This window comes from Monodelphis domestica, chromosome 5 (genome assembly GCF_027887165.1).
Source record: "Monodelphis domestica isolate mMonDom1 chromosome 5, mMonDom1.pri, whole genome shotgun sequence".
NCBI lineage: Eukaryota > Metazoa > Chordata > Mammalia > Didelphimorphia > Didelphidae > Monodelphis > Monodelphis domestica.
In genome coordinates, this window is record NC_077231.1 from 89,178,416 (window position 1) to 89,192,733 (window position 14,318).

The window sequence follows — 14,318 nt, forward strand, 5'->3', positions numbered from 1 at the left end:
ATTTGTACCCTCAGTGACTTTTAACATAGTTAAAAGCTTAATAAGTGCTTGATTCATTCAAAACATCTTCCATCTTGTAATCAAAACTGTGTATTGGTTCCAAGACAGAAGAGCGGTGAGGGCTAGGCAAATGCGGGCTAAGTGACTTGCCCAGGGTCACACAGCTGGGAAGTGGCTGAGGCCAGATTTGAATCCACAACCTCCCATTTCTAAGTCTAAACCTCACTAAATCCACTGAGCCATCTATCTGACCCCTATACAATGCTTTACAGTTTACAAGACTTCCAACAATCCTGTAAGCTGTGAAGATCCAGTTTCATTATCCCCATTTTACAGATGACAAAAGCAAAGTTCAAGTGACATTCTCATGATTACTGGCATCTAAACAAGTTGTCTTTTTTTTCCACCCTTGCCATTGCCTTTCTTTATCCTGATGGCATTTAGAAACAAAGAGATAACAGTCTAGTCTAGAGAGCTACAAGGTCCTTGTTAGATTTCCTTACTTCTGCTCAGATCTCTGAAAATAAAATGCGTTAGCTGAGAGTTTCTTCTTCTGACATGGCTGAGGAGCCAAAACATTTCTGGAGTTGCTATTGCAGTAACAGTTGTACTTTCCCTGTATCTGCTAATCGCACTCCTGGAGACAGTCTCCTCACTATCTTGCCCTTAACAAGGCTGATGGGCTACTTTTCTCTCCATGTGAGTTTACAGGTTAGGATTCTTCCTTGTGGTCATCTTAGAAGTCGTATCTACCTAAAGATTTCTTTCTTGCAAGCACCCATCTTTTGACCTTTGGTACAGGAGATCCCAGAATAAATTCTACAATACTCTAAGGATCCCTGGGTTCCTTGGTGTGAGTACTCCTTCAAAAACACAGATGCTTCTCTTGAAAAGTTTAGTAAGTTTCTGGAGCCTTCCCGCTGAGGTCACTCTGGCGATGGGTTTCTCCAGCCCTGGAAAAGCTAGTCATGGAGCCACAGTCTATCTTGGGGTCAGGCAGTACTTGAAGGGTTTTAATTTGCTAGGACCTCTAGTTCAGATTCTTGTTCATCTCTCAGCACTTAAGCTGCTGAGCTCCAGTATTACCAAAGAACTTTTTTTACTGATCTCATTGGCAACATTTCAATAGACTCATGATCCCCTACATTCTGAAAATGGAAACTGCAGAGTGCAATGGCCAGATAGCAGGAACAAATTTATCTTTATCGATCAAATCACACATAATTTTATCTTTATCGATCAGAATAATTTCCATAGAGCCAGTAATCGTACTATGAAGACATAAATACTTGGTAGAATGGTGAGATTTTGTACTCTACTGGGATGGTCTCTAATGCTTCAGTGTCATAGATCTCTCTGCATATGGACTCCTCAGATTCATGGTTTTAAATGATTGAAGGAAATGCTGAATTTTAGTTAGAAGTTAGTGAAAATAATGATGTAAATTTTATTTACACCCAAGTTCATGGACCCCTGGAATCTCACTATGAACCCCAGATTAAGAATAGCCTGGCTAGTATACTACAATGAGTCATCCTAAGAGTATGTTGGGAGGGAGGCAGAACAATGTGTTGCATGAAAGGTCAGTCAAAAAATATTAAGTGCCTGCTATGTATCAGGAGATAACTGGTGATCCAAAGAAAGGTAAATGCTAGTCCCTACCTTCAAGGAGCTCACAGTGTAATGGAGGAAACAAAATGAAGAAAACTATGCACAAACAAGTTATAAATGGAATAAATTAGAAATAATTGAGGCAAAGTGCTAAAAGTAAGAGATGCCCAAGATTTAGTGTCACTGGATCTGAGTTCAAATCCCAGCTCTCTTAACTATCTCTGTGATGTTGGGAGAATCATTTAGCTTCTCTCTTCTTTGAAAGGTCTGGGTTGGATGACCACCAAGATTTTTTCCAGGTCTAAATCTGTGATCCTGTGAATATCAGAATTTAAAAAGAAATATGCAAAGGATGTCAGTATATGTCAGAATATGAAACAGTGTATAGCCTCTATCAATCCTTTGGGAACCTTAAAATAAGAATGATCTTTTGAAAAATAAATTGTTGGACATTATTGGCTCATGGTACCTCAAGGTGTGCTTAACTATGCCTATTAGTTACAAGGATTTTGTCTTTACTTATACCCCTTTCACTTAGATGAGGGAAGGGAAGAGGAAGGGAGGAACAGAAGAAAATAAATCCTTGTTAATTGAAGAGTAATTTAATGTAAAAAGTAATCTCTAAAAACCAAAACCAAAAACATTTCACAAGTGGAAAAAAAAACATCTGGTAAGTAGGCAGTGAAGCTAGATGGTGTGAGCATTTATTACTGGATGACATTGGCCGGTAGCCCCAGAAACAGTCATAAATGCAAAAACCATTGGGTCAGTGGCTAAGTGTGACTAACTGAGGTGAGAGCAGGCTGTTCGAACCCTGCTTAGTGTTCCTTTGTATCAAACTATTGAGCATCATTTAGCTTATATGATAATTGCAGAAAAGATGTGGTTTCAGCTGCAGTTCCTTTCCATTCTCCACACTCCACCACCCTTTCCTCAGGGTCCTACACATCTTTCTCTCCCTGAAATTAGAGCTCTCCGCAATTGGCTTGTTCACAGTTCACTGATTCACCTGTTCAATGCATCTGGAGCTATTCAACACGTGTCAGAAAGTTCTGTTCTTGTTAGATCTTTGGAAATAATAGCATCGCCATGGCGAAGCTCATAGACAGATTGGAATGTGACTCAGTTAACATTTCAAAGGCAGGATTTAAACCACAGATGAAACTGAGGCTTAGATCATTTAAACTATTTTCCTGTAGCCCCATGAAGGCGTCCACAGTGAGGATCATACTTGGAATTCTCCTGACTCAAACACTAGTCGTATTTCATTTTTTTTTTAATGCTTACCTTCTGTCTTAGAATCAATACTGTGTTTTGGTTCCAAGGCAGATGAGCAGTAAAGGCTAGGCAATGGGGTCAAGTGACTTGGTCAAGGTCTCATAGCTAGGAAGTGTCTGAGGCCAGACTTGAACTTGGAATTTCCCATCTCTAGTCCTGGCTCTCTATCCACGGAGTCCCCTAGCTGTCCCTTCTAGTCATCTTTCTATTAAATCACATTAACTATCAACTCACCATGATAATGTACACCTTAGACATCTTGATGCCACCAATTAGTATATTTAGAGTTGGTTCCTCGAGAATGATGGTGGATGATGCCAAGCAGCCTCTTTCTCTCCTTTTAAGTGTTTATCAATAGAACATATAAATAAGATGGCTACCTAGGACTAAGACTAGGAATGTCTAGGAATGTGTGGCTTTGAACTGATGCCAACAAAACCTTGTAATCCCACTTTTTTTTTTAATTTCTAGAAAATGAAGCACCAGCCCCACCTCCTGAAGGTAAGTGAATGTGCATGATAAGTTGTTACCTGGTCTATACAACTAACTCATCTATCCAAATGCTTTGCACTTGTATTGGTGCAACATTTATATGCCAACTGAGAGCAATTATGACTAATTTCATAAGGTATCATTCACCGGGCATATACCTAGGACAGAGCAATAAGAGCTTTGACCTGAGGTGATGAATTTAAAGGCTGCTGAATATCCTCTCAGTATGGACACAATGAATTTATCACTTAGCTAAGCATGAATAGAGGGACAAGGAGAGAAGGACTGGATTTATGGTTTATTACTATAGGGAATTCCTAGGCAATGCAATGAGATTCCTTCTACCAATGTAGATGGCATCTTCTTTGCAACTGAGCATTGCCCAGGACACGGAAGTTAAGTTGATCTGCCTAAATTCACATACGTAGAAATTAGAGGCAGAAACTGAACTCAAGTCTTCCTAGCTTTAAGCCCAGGATGCCTGTGCAAATAAGAATAACTGGTTATGGTGAAAGGCTCCCAGATTAGTAACCTCCTCAGGAATGACATCACCCTGTGTTCAAAGTCCCTGTATTCCTCTTCCTCCATTCCCACTCTGGTGGGGTGACATCTCAGGCCTCCTTCTTCTTGTGACTATGCTTTTTATGACAGCTGCCACATCAATAGTTTGTCATGGTGGCCCCAAGAACAAAAAAGCCTCAACTGTTAACTTATAGTTGTGACAAGCATACAAGGGCAGCACTGGAACAAAGAGAACCCTGTACCTAGGTGTATAGTGGCTCTTTTTGTGACTATTCCTTTGGTGTCTACAAACACACACACACACACAGCTCTTTCCTTTTGTATCCTTTGCCAGGGAGATAACCACCGAAATGATAAACTAGAAGCACCTTGAGGGCAGGGACTGTTGAATTTCTGCTCTTTGAGCCTAACTCAGTGCCTGCCCCATTGGAGGTGCTTAGTAAATGTATGTTGATGCAATAATTGCCTGAAATGCCACATTTGCTTCTCAAAAGGCAACACAAGATTTCATGGTCTTTTAAAGATGATTATTTGAGTTTTAATGGGAGAAGCCAGAAAATAATATTTCTTATTGATAGCACAAACATGTCCATATGATACACATTTGTGTGGATTAACCTATCCTGAGAAACATAGATGTCTTTCTGCAGAGAGACAGACAATTCCTCTGGAATACAATAGATGGTAAATGGGGAAATGGGGTCTTGGCCTTCCCTTGGGATTTTTAAGGGGTAAAAATTAAAGGGGTTGACTAAATTTTTAAGAGTGTGGTCACCATAAATTATTACTCAAAAGTCAGAATGACGTTTTAGCAATTTATTTATAAAATAGAGGGAAAGAGTGAAAGAAGAGAAGAGAGAAAGAGGGCAGAATCACCTCTTTTGTAAATAAAAGTTATTAAAGTCATTTCAATTTTGAGCAATAATACTCTGAATCACATATTTTAGTCATACCCTTAATTTTAACCCTTACAGATTGTACACCCCCCAGATCAATCTTTATGTTTCTGTCTTTCACGGTATCCCAGAAAGACCAAGAATTTTAAACAAAAGTAGCTCCAATTCCAACATTACATTTGTTTTACCACCCTCCCTTTCCTTCCCATTTTCCCTGCCTTAAACACAATCCCCTGCACAGACACCAGTCTTCCTGATTCCAAGCCCAGGGATTTATCTAACTATACTATCCAGTCAACTTAGATTCTTGGGAAAATTCTAGAACAGGTCTTTTTATTTTAAAATTCTTATCCATCTTAGACTCCATGTGTATTGGTTCCAAAGCAGAAAAGAGGTAAAGGCTAAGCAAGGAGGGTTAAGTGACTTGCCCAGGGTCACACAATTAAGAAGTTTTTGAGGTCAGATTTGAATTCAGGACCTCCAGTCTCCAGGTCTGACTCTGTCCACTGAGCTACCCAGCTGCCCCCTTAAAGCAGTCTTTAAGGAGATAGATAGTTAGCATCTAGAAAAGGAAGTGATTTTTACAACAAGCCAGCTAGACTCCATTAGGAATAAGTCATACCAGATTTATCTCATTCTCTCTTTCAATAGAATTTCTATCCAGGGAGTTAAGTACAGCTACAGTTGCTGGGCCTGCCTGCAGTCAGGAAGACCTGAATTCAAATTCAACCTCAGATATTTACTAGCTGTGTGATCCAGGTAAAATCACTTACCCCTGTTTGCCTCAGTTTCTTCATCTGTAAAATGATCTGGAGAGGGAAATGGGAAACCACTCCAAAATCTTTGCTGAGAAAACCCCAAATAGAGTCACAAAGAGTCACACATGACTGAAATAACTGAACAACAACAACAACAAAGTTAAGGGCAATGCTGTAGATACAATTTATCTAGTTTTTAACACAGGCTTTCATAAAATACCTTATGCTGCTCTTGGGGAGAAGATAGAGAAGCCTGTGGTAGCTCACACTATGACTAGGTGAATTCTGAGTAAATTGTTGGACTCTACAAGCTATGATTAAAGCCACAGTAGATCTCTAGTGAAAGGTCCCCAGAGTTATAGTTTTGGAGATCTGGATGCTTAGAGGCCACCTAATTAAATCCTCATTTTATATGTTAGGAAACTAGGATTCAGAGAGATTAAATAAGTTGCCCAAAGACACACAAATCATGACAGAGAGAATTGATTGAACTTGGCTATGTGTTGCTAAACATGTTTATCAGTGACTTGGTGACCTATTCATCAAATTTGTAGATGACACTAAACTAGATGTTGGTCAAGATCTAAAAATGTCTTGACAGACTAGATATATCATTGAATTGAACTTAATAAGGTGGAATTCACTAAGGGCAAATGTAAAGTATTACATTTGGGATCAAAAAATCAATTTCATGAGTACAGGATTTGGACAGCAGTCTGAAAAGAGAAGATCTAGGTTTCTGCATGGTTGACAAACTCTATGAGAATTAGCAGAACAGTGAAACTGACCAAAAAGAGAATATAGTCTTGGGCCACATTAGGCAAAGCCTTCGGGAAAGGGGAGTTAATCCTTTCATATATTGCCTTGATCAGCTAAAGAGCATCCAGAAGAAAGCACTTATCCTGATGATGGATCTTGAGTTCATGTCATGAAAGAATCATTTAAAGGATCTGGAGAAAAGAAGTCTCAGGGCCATGATAGCTATCTTTAAGTGTCTGAAGAACTGCTAGGTAGAAGAGATATTAGACTTATTTTTTGCAGCCCCAGAGGGCAGAGAAGTGGATAGAAATTACAAAGAAGCACATTTAGATTTGATATCAAGTGATTAGTTTCCCTAAAGTGGGAGGGACTGACTCAAGAGACAGTGGGTTCCTCCACCTTGGAGGTCTTCAGGCAGAATTGAATAGCTACTTGTCAGGCAAATTCTGCTAAGGATTCCTTTCCAGTGTGGCAGACTAGACTGGAGTCCTTTGCAACTTCAAAATTCTGTGATTCTATGATTCTGATTTGGAACACAGCATAGAGATAAGCTAGACATGCATGAAAAGTGATATGAGACCAGAATTAAAGAAGATAAGACTCCAATAAAATTTTTAAAAGGTTAGAGATGGTACGGTCCCAGCTCCATCATTGTCCAGTCCAGGACAAGTTCCTGTCTATTTGTGCACCTTAGTTCAGTCCAACTTGGTCATCACTGATTAAGGGCTTCCTAGCCTAGCTTATCTAACCTGAGTTTCTATCTTCCTTTCTTGGGGTAGAGGCTGTGGGCTTAGACTCCTCTGTTTTGGAGGCCATTTGGCTGAATCCAAATATCTGGGAAACTTCAACACCAACAGGAACCTCCCAATCTCCTGTTGGGAAAAAATAAAACAGACACAACCTTACTGTAGCAATACACATTTTACAGAGTCTGGGGGCCTTTGATTTCATCCATGTAGGGAACTCCCAGTGAGGAAGCTACCTCCACTGATGCAGAACAACTCCGAAACTTTTCAGCTGGCAGAGTTGGCTTGGGGTGCCCCAACTCATTTGTGTCGGAGATGGGATCCAAACCCAGGTTTCAATCCCACTTCCTCTGAGGCCATCTCTTTATCCACCACATCATGCTGCCTCACAGTAACACAAGATAGGATATGATGCAGCGTCAAAATGATCATTATAAGACCCTAAGTGGCATGTACTAATCTAAGTTACTTTAAACTGGAACTCATAAATAACCTACTTTAGAGCATGGAGGGATGTCACTTCTCTTTCCGGGATCCTCTTACTCCCATAGATAGTCTCTCCACCTGACAGACATCCTGCCTTCCAGAAAAGGCACAATTTATTTTTGCACCCATCATGTTACATTGAGCCCCTTCCTATAGGTCATTACTTTTCCCATCTTTTTTTTTAACTTACATCACTATCACCAAAATAAGATTTCCTTTAGTCTTTCTTATTTGGTGCTCCCCAGCGGTCTTTGTGAGAGCATGGGTCATCCCAGTCTGCACGCATCTACACATACGGAGGTGAGCACACACACAAACACACTTTGGGGATAGATCTATCAGTCATCAGTTTTTTCAACGTAAAATGAGGCATAATAATATCTCATAGAGTATTATGAGGATTAAAAAGCTTAAAGTCCTATGTTTGTGCTTGGATAGGACTTGCTAGATCTTGTGTTTTGTTGCTATGGAGGACCCAGAGTTGTTTCCTAAGTGAGATGAGGCACTGGAGAAAGGCTTAAATGGAGGAACTGGATAATGGCATTCAGCATTTAAGCTACCTAACATAAACTGTGGGCAGCTAGGTGACATAGTGGGTAGAGTGTCAGGTCTGGAGTCAAGAAGACCTGAGTTCAGATTTGGCTTTGGACATTTACTAGCTGTGTGACTATTTCCTCATCTGTAAAACAAGCTGGAGAAGAAAATGGAGAAGAAAGCCAATTCAGTACATTTGCCAAGAAAAGCCCAAGTGTGGTCATGGAGAGTCAGACACAACTGAAAAAAGACACCACAACAACAAATATAAGTTGTATAAAATACTCCAGCGCTTCAGAGAGCTCTAACTTCACTGCTTTGGGAAATCCCCTCACCATCATGGCCTTCCTATGTCTTCAAGAGTTGTGGTAAACATGTAGTCGGTTGCTAATCCATGCTGGGGGCATCATAAGACCTTGGTAAGATCAGCCGGAACTTGGTCTCTGCTGGTATTGCCTTTGAGGTCTCAGGAGGATATAGCTGAGTTGGGCTTTAGTGGAGGAAGCTGGCTCATGTCTCTAATCTATGTATTTTCTTTATTTTTGAAATCTCTACTAAAGGAGGTGCATTATGGTGGATGGAAAGTTGGCCTTGGAGTCAGAGGGACCTTGGGTTTAAGTCTTGCCTCAGACACATACTGGCTATGCAATTTTTTATGACTTCTCTGCCCCAGGCAATGCTCTATGACTAAATTATAGGACAAGGGCCACTTGGATGAGTAGCTTTATCCCTAAAAAGTCCCTACACCCATGAAACTACAAATCAAACCCAAAACTTTTTTTCAATGATTTAAAAATAACACCTACATCAGAGATAAAAGCTAGATAAAATTATACTGCTAATAATATGGGAGTCTGAAGTTAGCCTTATCATTTATTCTTTACTCAGCACTTTCTTGTGATGTTCAGAACCAATCACAACAATAATGAACATAATGCTTTTTTAAATCTATTTTCTCATTTGATCCTCACAACTACCTCGGTTTCCTTATATATAAAATGGAGCCATTGGACCTGTAAAACTCCTATCTAGCTATAAATCTCCATGTGTGAAAAAGGTGCTGTTATTACATTCTACAGAAAAGGAAACAAAGTCAAAGACCAGAAAGAGGACTTGCCCAGAGTGACACATAGCTAGTAAGGTGGGATTCTTAGGATACTAGATGTAAGAGCTGAGAGGGACCACAAGAGCTGGTCATCTAAGTAGTCACAACTGTTCAAAGTGGAACAGCCTGCTTGTTGTCCTGAAGGAATGGACTGCTGCTGCTGCATGTAGCAACTGAATAACTATCCCTTTTGCCCTCTGTTTAGAACTGGAAGGATTCTTGGAGACCCTAGTGTCCACTCCAAAATCAAAGATGGGGAAACTGAGGACTAGGGAGGTGGTGTTACTTACCCAAGGTCCCATAGGTACAAACATGGGGAGGAGGATTTGAACTTGATTTCTGTGACATTTTTACTGCTGGATGTCATTCTCCCACCCTGGCATCTATGACACAACCCTTACATTCCATGCTATGGAGCCACCATTTGGGGAAAACAATCTTTTCATTAAAAAAGGGTTCTGTTGAAAGAACTGTGGGAGTAGAAACACAGAAGAAAAACAATTGCTTGATCACATGGGTCAATGGGGATATGATTGGGGGTGTAGACTCTGAATGATTACCCTAGTGCAAATATTAATAATATGGAAATAGGTCTGGATCAGGGACACATGTAAAACCCAGTGGAATTGCATGTTGGTTGTGGGAGGGGGGAGGGAAAAGGGGAAGGAAAGAGCATGAATCATGTAACCATGAAAAAATAGTATAAATTATTTAATTAATTAAACATTTTCAAATTTAAAAAAAAATTCTGTTAACACTTCAGTAACTGAATCCCCTTGGGCTGGGGACAGGGGAGGGGAAGGCAGCCCATGAATCTGACTCATGCAGGACTCCATTCCACAATATTATGCTAAGGATCCAGGCTGGGTCTTCTGGTAGGCTATGGACTCAGATTGTATTACCAGATCTCTGCACGGACTGTCCTGCATGCCTGGAATGTACTCCATCCCCATCCCCACTTCTTAAAATGGGGTTGTCATGGTGCCTTGTGCAGCAAGAGGGCTGGATCCAGAGGCAGGATACATGCCTTCAAATCCTTACTCTGACCCTTTTAAACATATGTGACCTTGGGCAAGATACTAGACCTCAGTTTCCCCTTACATTTTTAATTTTTATACATTTACAATTTATAATTATATAGCTATGCCTGTGTTAATATATAAATTTATAATTTATAAATTTCACTCTTTAATTTTAAATAAAGGTTGACTTCCACATCCCTTCTAGCTCCAAATGGGTGCTCCTATGAGTTCTTAGTTTCCTTCGAGGCTCAGCTCAGGTCTTGTCCCCTAAGGAAAGTCATTTCTGAGCCTCCTGTTTCCTAGTATTTTCCCTCTTTTACCACCCCACTTAAATGCTCATATATATATATATATATATATATATATATATATACATATTGAACATGATGACTTCTTTGCATGCCCTCAGTAGAATGTCAGCTCCTGGAGGTCAGGAGCTGTTTTCCACTTCATTCTGTATTCTGAGTACCAAGCATGGCACCTTAAGTATAATGAACTCAAAACAGTTCAAAATTAATTAGTCTAAATCCAATTTCCTTCATTCAAGAATAATTTAGATTACATTCTTATATTCTTCCACCCATAAATGAACTTTTTAATAACTCAGGCAGCTAGGTGGCACAGTGTATTAATTGAGCCTAAAGTCAGGAGTGGCAAATGTGACCTCAGATACTTATTAGTCAGTCAATCAATAAACATAAAAAAAAAAGAAAACCTTCTTTTTCTCTTAGTAATACTCTAAGACAAATGGGCGAGGACTAGGCAAACAAGGTTAAGTGACTTGCCCAGGGTCACATAGCTAAGAAGTATGAGGTTAGATTTGAACTCATGTCCTCCCCACTCCAGGTGTGGTGCTGTATCTACTGTGCCACCTAACTGCCCATAGGTAATAAACATTTAATAAGTGCCTACTCTGTGCCAGGCACTGTGCTAAATGCTGGGGATACAAAAAGGGACAATGCTGCGTCTTGATTACATCCCTTAATCTCTGTTTGCCTCAGGTCTTCAACTGTAAAATAGGGATAATACCAGCATTCAATAAGATATTATTCCTAAAGTGCTTAGTTCAATGCCTGACACATAGTAGGTGCTATGTAAATGCTAGCTAGGAAGATGATGATGATGATGATGATGATGATGATGATGATAATGATGGTCACTAGGTCCCCCCCTCCTTTTTTTTTTTACTCCCTCTAGAATTACAAAACATTTTCCTTTCATTTTATGATCCTTTCAAACATTTCTTTGTACTTTCTATACAGAACCAAGTAAAGAGAAGGAGGGCGGATCTGGACCCCCTAAAGGTAAGTTGGGAGGAAGGGAAGGATTGTTCTCCCCAAAGTTAGGTGGAGAAAGAGTCAGTTAAAATTTTATCTGGTAACAAATGAATGGCAAATAGAAAGGTGAGGATCCCTTAGGGTAAAAACAAACAAACAAACAAACAAACCATAAGAAGGCATATAAGAGGGCATTCCAGATACTTATTCCCATTGACCTCAAATTTGGCATATGAGGAGTACTCACTTGAAACTATCGAACTCATTTGCTCATGGTAATTGCTAAAATCTTAGCATGCCACTTAGCCCTCTACCTGACCACTTAATGCATGATGGAACTCTCTTTACATACAAGTCATTTTAAATGTTAGAAGCTTAACTTAAGTGTTTTTCCCCTGCTTTATTCAGATTAGTGCTGGGGTAGCTTTGATGGGGTTTTGGGGGTTTGGGGAATAATTTGTTTTTATCACCTTTGATGTCTCTTTCATCTGGTTTCTGTAGCACATTAAAGAAAAGTATTGATGACAGCTCTGCCAGATTTGCTAAGTGTCTGGAAACCAACCAAATCCTGGGAAGAGACAGCTGTCTGCCATTGTTCTGGCCTCATGCTTTCAGCCATTTACTACCATTCTATGATTCCCCTCCCAGCCCACTCTGTTCCTCAGCATTCTGAAAGAAAGTGTAACTGCCCCCATCAATGAACCTACATAACCTTCCAACCAAGTTTGGTAGAGTTGAGATAGAAGAAATAGCTAGAAGATAAAGCAATTGATTTTTTAAAAAATCCACATATCAAAATGTATATGAACAAAGTACTATTTCTCCATTCGAAATCTTTCCCTTGGAAGGCTCTAAAATGAGTCTACTAAGTGTCATCATTGTTCAAACAATTCTTGGACTTCTCTTCTGAAAGTACCATCAAGAAACAGTGTCACATCTTCCTTTTGGTCACCTCAGGAGTGGCAAATCTCCATCCTTTCAGGATAGATTCAATTCTTCCAAAAAATAAAAAAGGCATTTGAAATCAAGTTCAGTGAATGAGGTGGATAACCAAGTGAGGCAACACCATTCTTGATTAAAAGTAAGGTCTGATTTCAGGAGCTTGAGTTTTTTTCTGCTCCAGTCTTAGGGATAGTCCAATGGGAAGCATTCTAAAAAGGTTTTGAGACTTGAACATCCTATGTTTGGGCTCAAGGTGGCTGCTTTGAAGGTGGATACTTAATTAGACATTTCAGTTCTAGAACACTTGTAAAAAGAAAATCTCATCAATTTTATATAACTCCAGATGAGCCTGACTGTACTGGTTGCTGCTTCATATTCCTATTACAGATACTCCTGTGCTTCCAAGCTTCAGTGGGCCCGTGATCCCACTGATGTGGCCACTCTCTCTAGGAGTACAAATAGCAACCAGTCCACAGAATGAAGAGGCGTGACCTCATGTAAATCCTCCAGGAATATTGTACTAACAGGCATGAGAACATCTTTGTTCCTTTTTCAGGCATTTGACTGGAACTTTCTTATTAACAGTACTCGATGGATTTGTTCCAGATCTACTTTTCTCCATTTCTATAGGCATCTGAAATTTTAGAAAATTTGGGGTTCACAGGTTTCTTTTTATCATGAATCTGTTTTGCAGAGATGGAAATGAACCTTCAGAAGTTCTAACAAATTTACTCCCAAGGGGATTGTGTGTGTGTGTGTGTGTGTCTGTTTTAATATGTTCATCTTGGGTTTTTTTTTCTTTTTTTTTCTCTCAGTTTTCTTTACAAATGAAGTAACATCCTGATGCTTTTGACTAGCAGACTGAAAACCTACCTATGGTTTTTTATTTTAGCTTCCATCCAGTTAATCAACTATCAACTAAAATGTCTGCATGTTTCATCTACATATTTTAATTACCTTATTCCTTTTTAGCAGATGGAATGTTAAAAACTAGCTACTCAAAGATCCTGAAACACTGGTAATCATGTGCATAAGTAACATTTTAAGTGTTTGTTACTCTCATCTGGATTTATCACCACCATATTATTTTGTTTGTTTTGTCTCTTTTGGGTAAATGAGCTCAGTCTCTGAAATACAGCATTAGTAGGGGATAGAAGATGGCCTTAGAATTGAAAGGTTGTGGGACCACAAGCAAATCCCCATTAGGTACAGATCGTGACAGCCTCACGAAATTTTGGCTGATTGTATTTCTTTCTATTTTCATTGCCTTCAGCCTTTTTTATTCTAAAAGTTCAACAGTTAATGACCAGTTGAGTTCAATATTTTATTTTTTACTGGAAGTCATTTTTATTCAAGTGTAGAAGTGATTTCACTAAGAGAATCCTGGTGCTTTTTGACTGATAACAAGAGCTTTTGATGTCGCTAATACAATAAATTGATTTGGAACATGGTAATAGCATTTGCATTCAAACCATCCTGAATCCTGGCTCTGCCACTTACCAGCTTATGTGACCCTGACCAGGTCACTTAACCTCTGCAGGACTCATTTTCACACTCTGCAAAATTAGGGAATTGGACTACTACATAACTGAGTAGGTCCAGTCTAGTCCTATATCTCTGATCTTCTGATGTTTTGACCTTCAGACTCCATCTCATCCTTCAGATACCTTTATGTGAAGGTCTTGCTCTTATTTATTACTTAGAGTCGCTTCTTATCATTCCATTCAATTAAATACACATTCATGAATGCCTACTATATACCAGGCAATGTGCTGGAGACTGTAGCAATAAAGTAAAAAAAGAAGCACTTCCTCCCTGCCTTGAAAGACTAACATGGACTTTAGGAATAGTATTTCCATAGGAAAGTGAACCTAAGTATTTTCAGCCACA

At 39.4% G+C, this 14,318-nt stretch overlaps 1 protein-coding gene across 9 annotated transcripts in view; it reads left to right on the top strand.

Moving 5' to 3' along the window:
* MYBPC1 (myosin binding protein C1) overlaps positions 1-14,318 on the top strand; it is a 109,564-nt gene that overhangs the window by 22,782 nt on the left and 72,464 nt on the right. For all 9 annotated transcript variants that reach the window (XM_007503313.3, XM_056798760.1, XM_007503316.3 and 6 more), the window contains exons 2-3: positions 3,361-3,390; positions 11,472-11,513. In XM_007503313.3, coding sequence (XP_007503375.1) covers positions 3,361-3,390; positions 11,472-11,513 — 72 coding nt within the window. The remainder of the gene's footprint in view (positions 1-3,360; positions 3,391-11,471; positions 11,514-14,318) is intronic.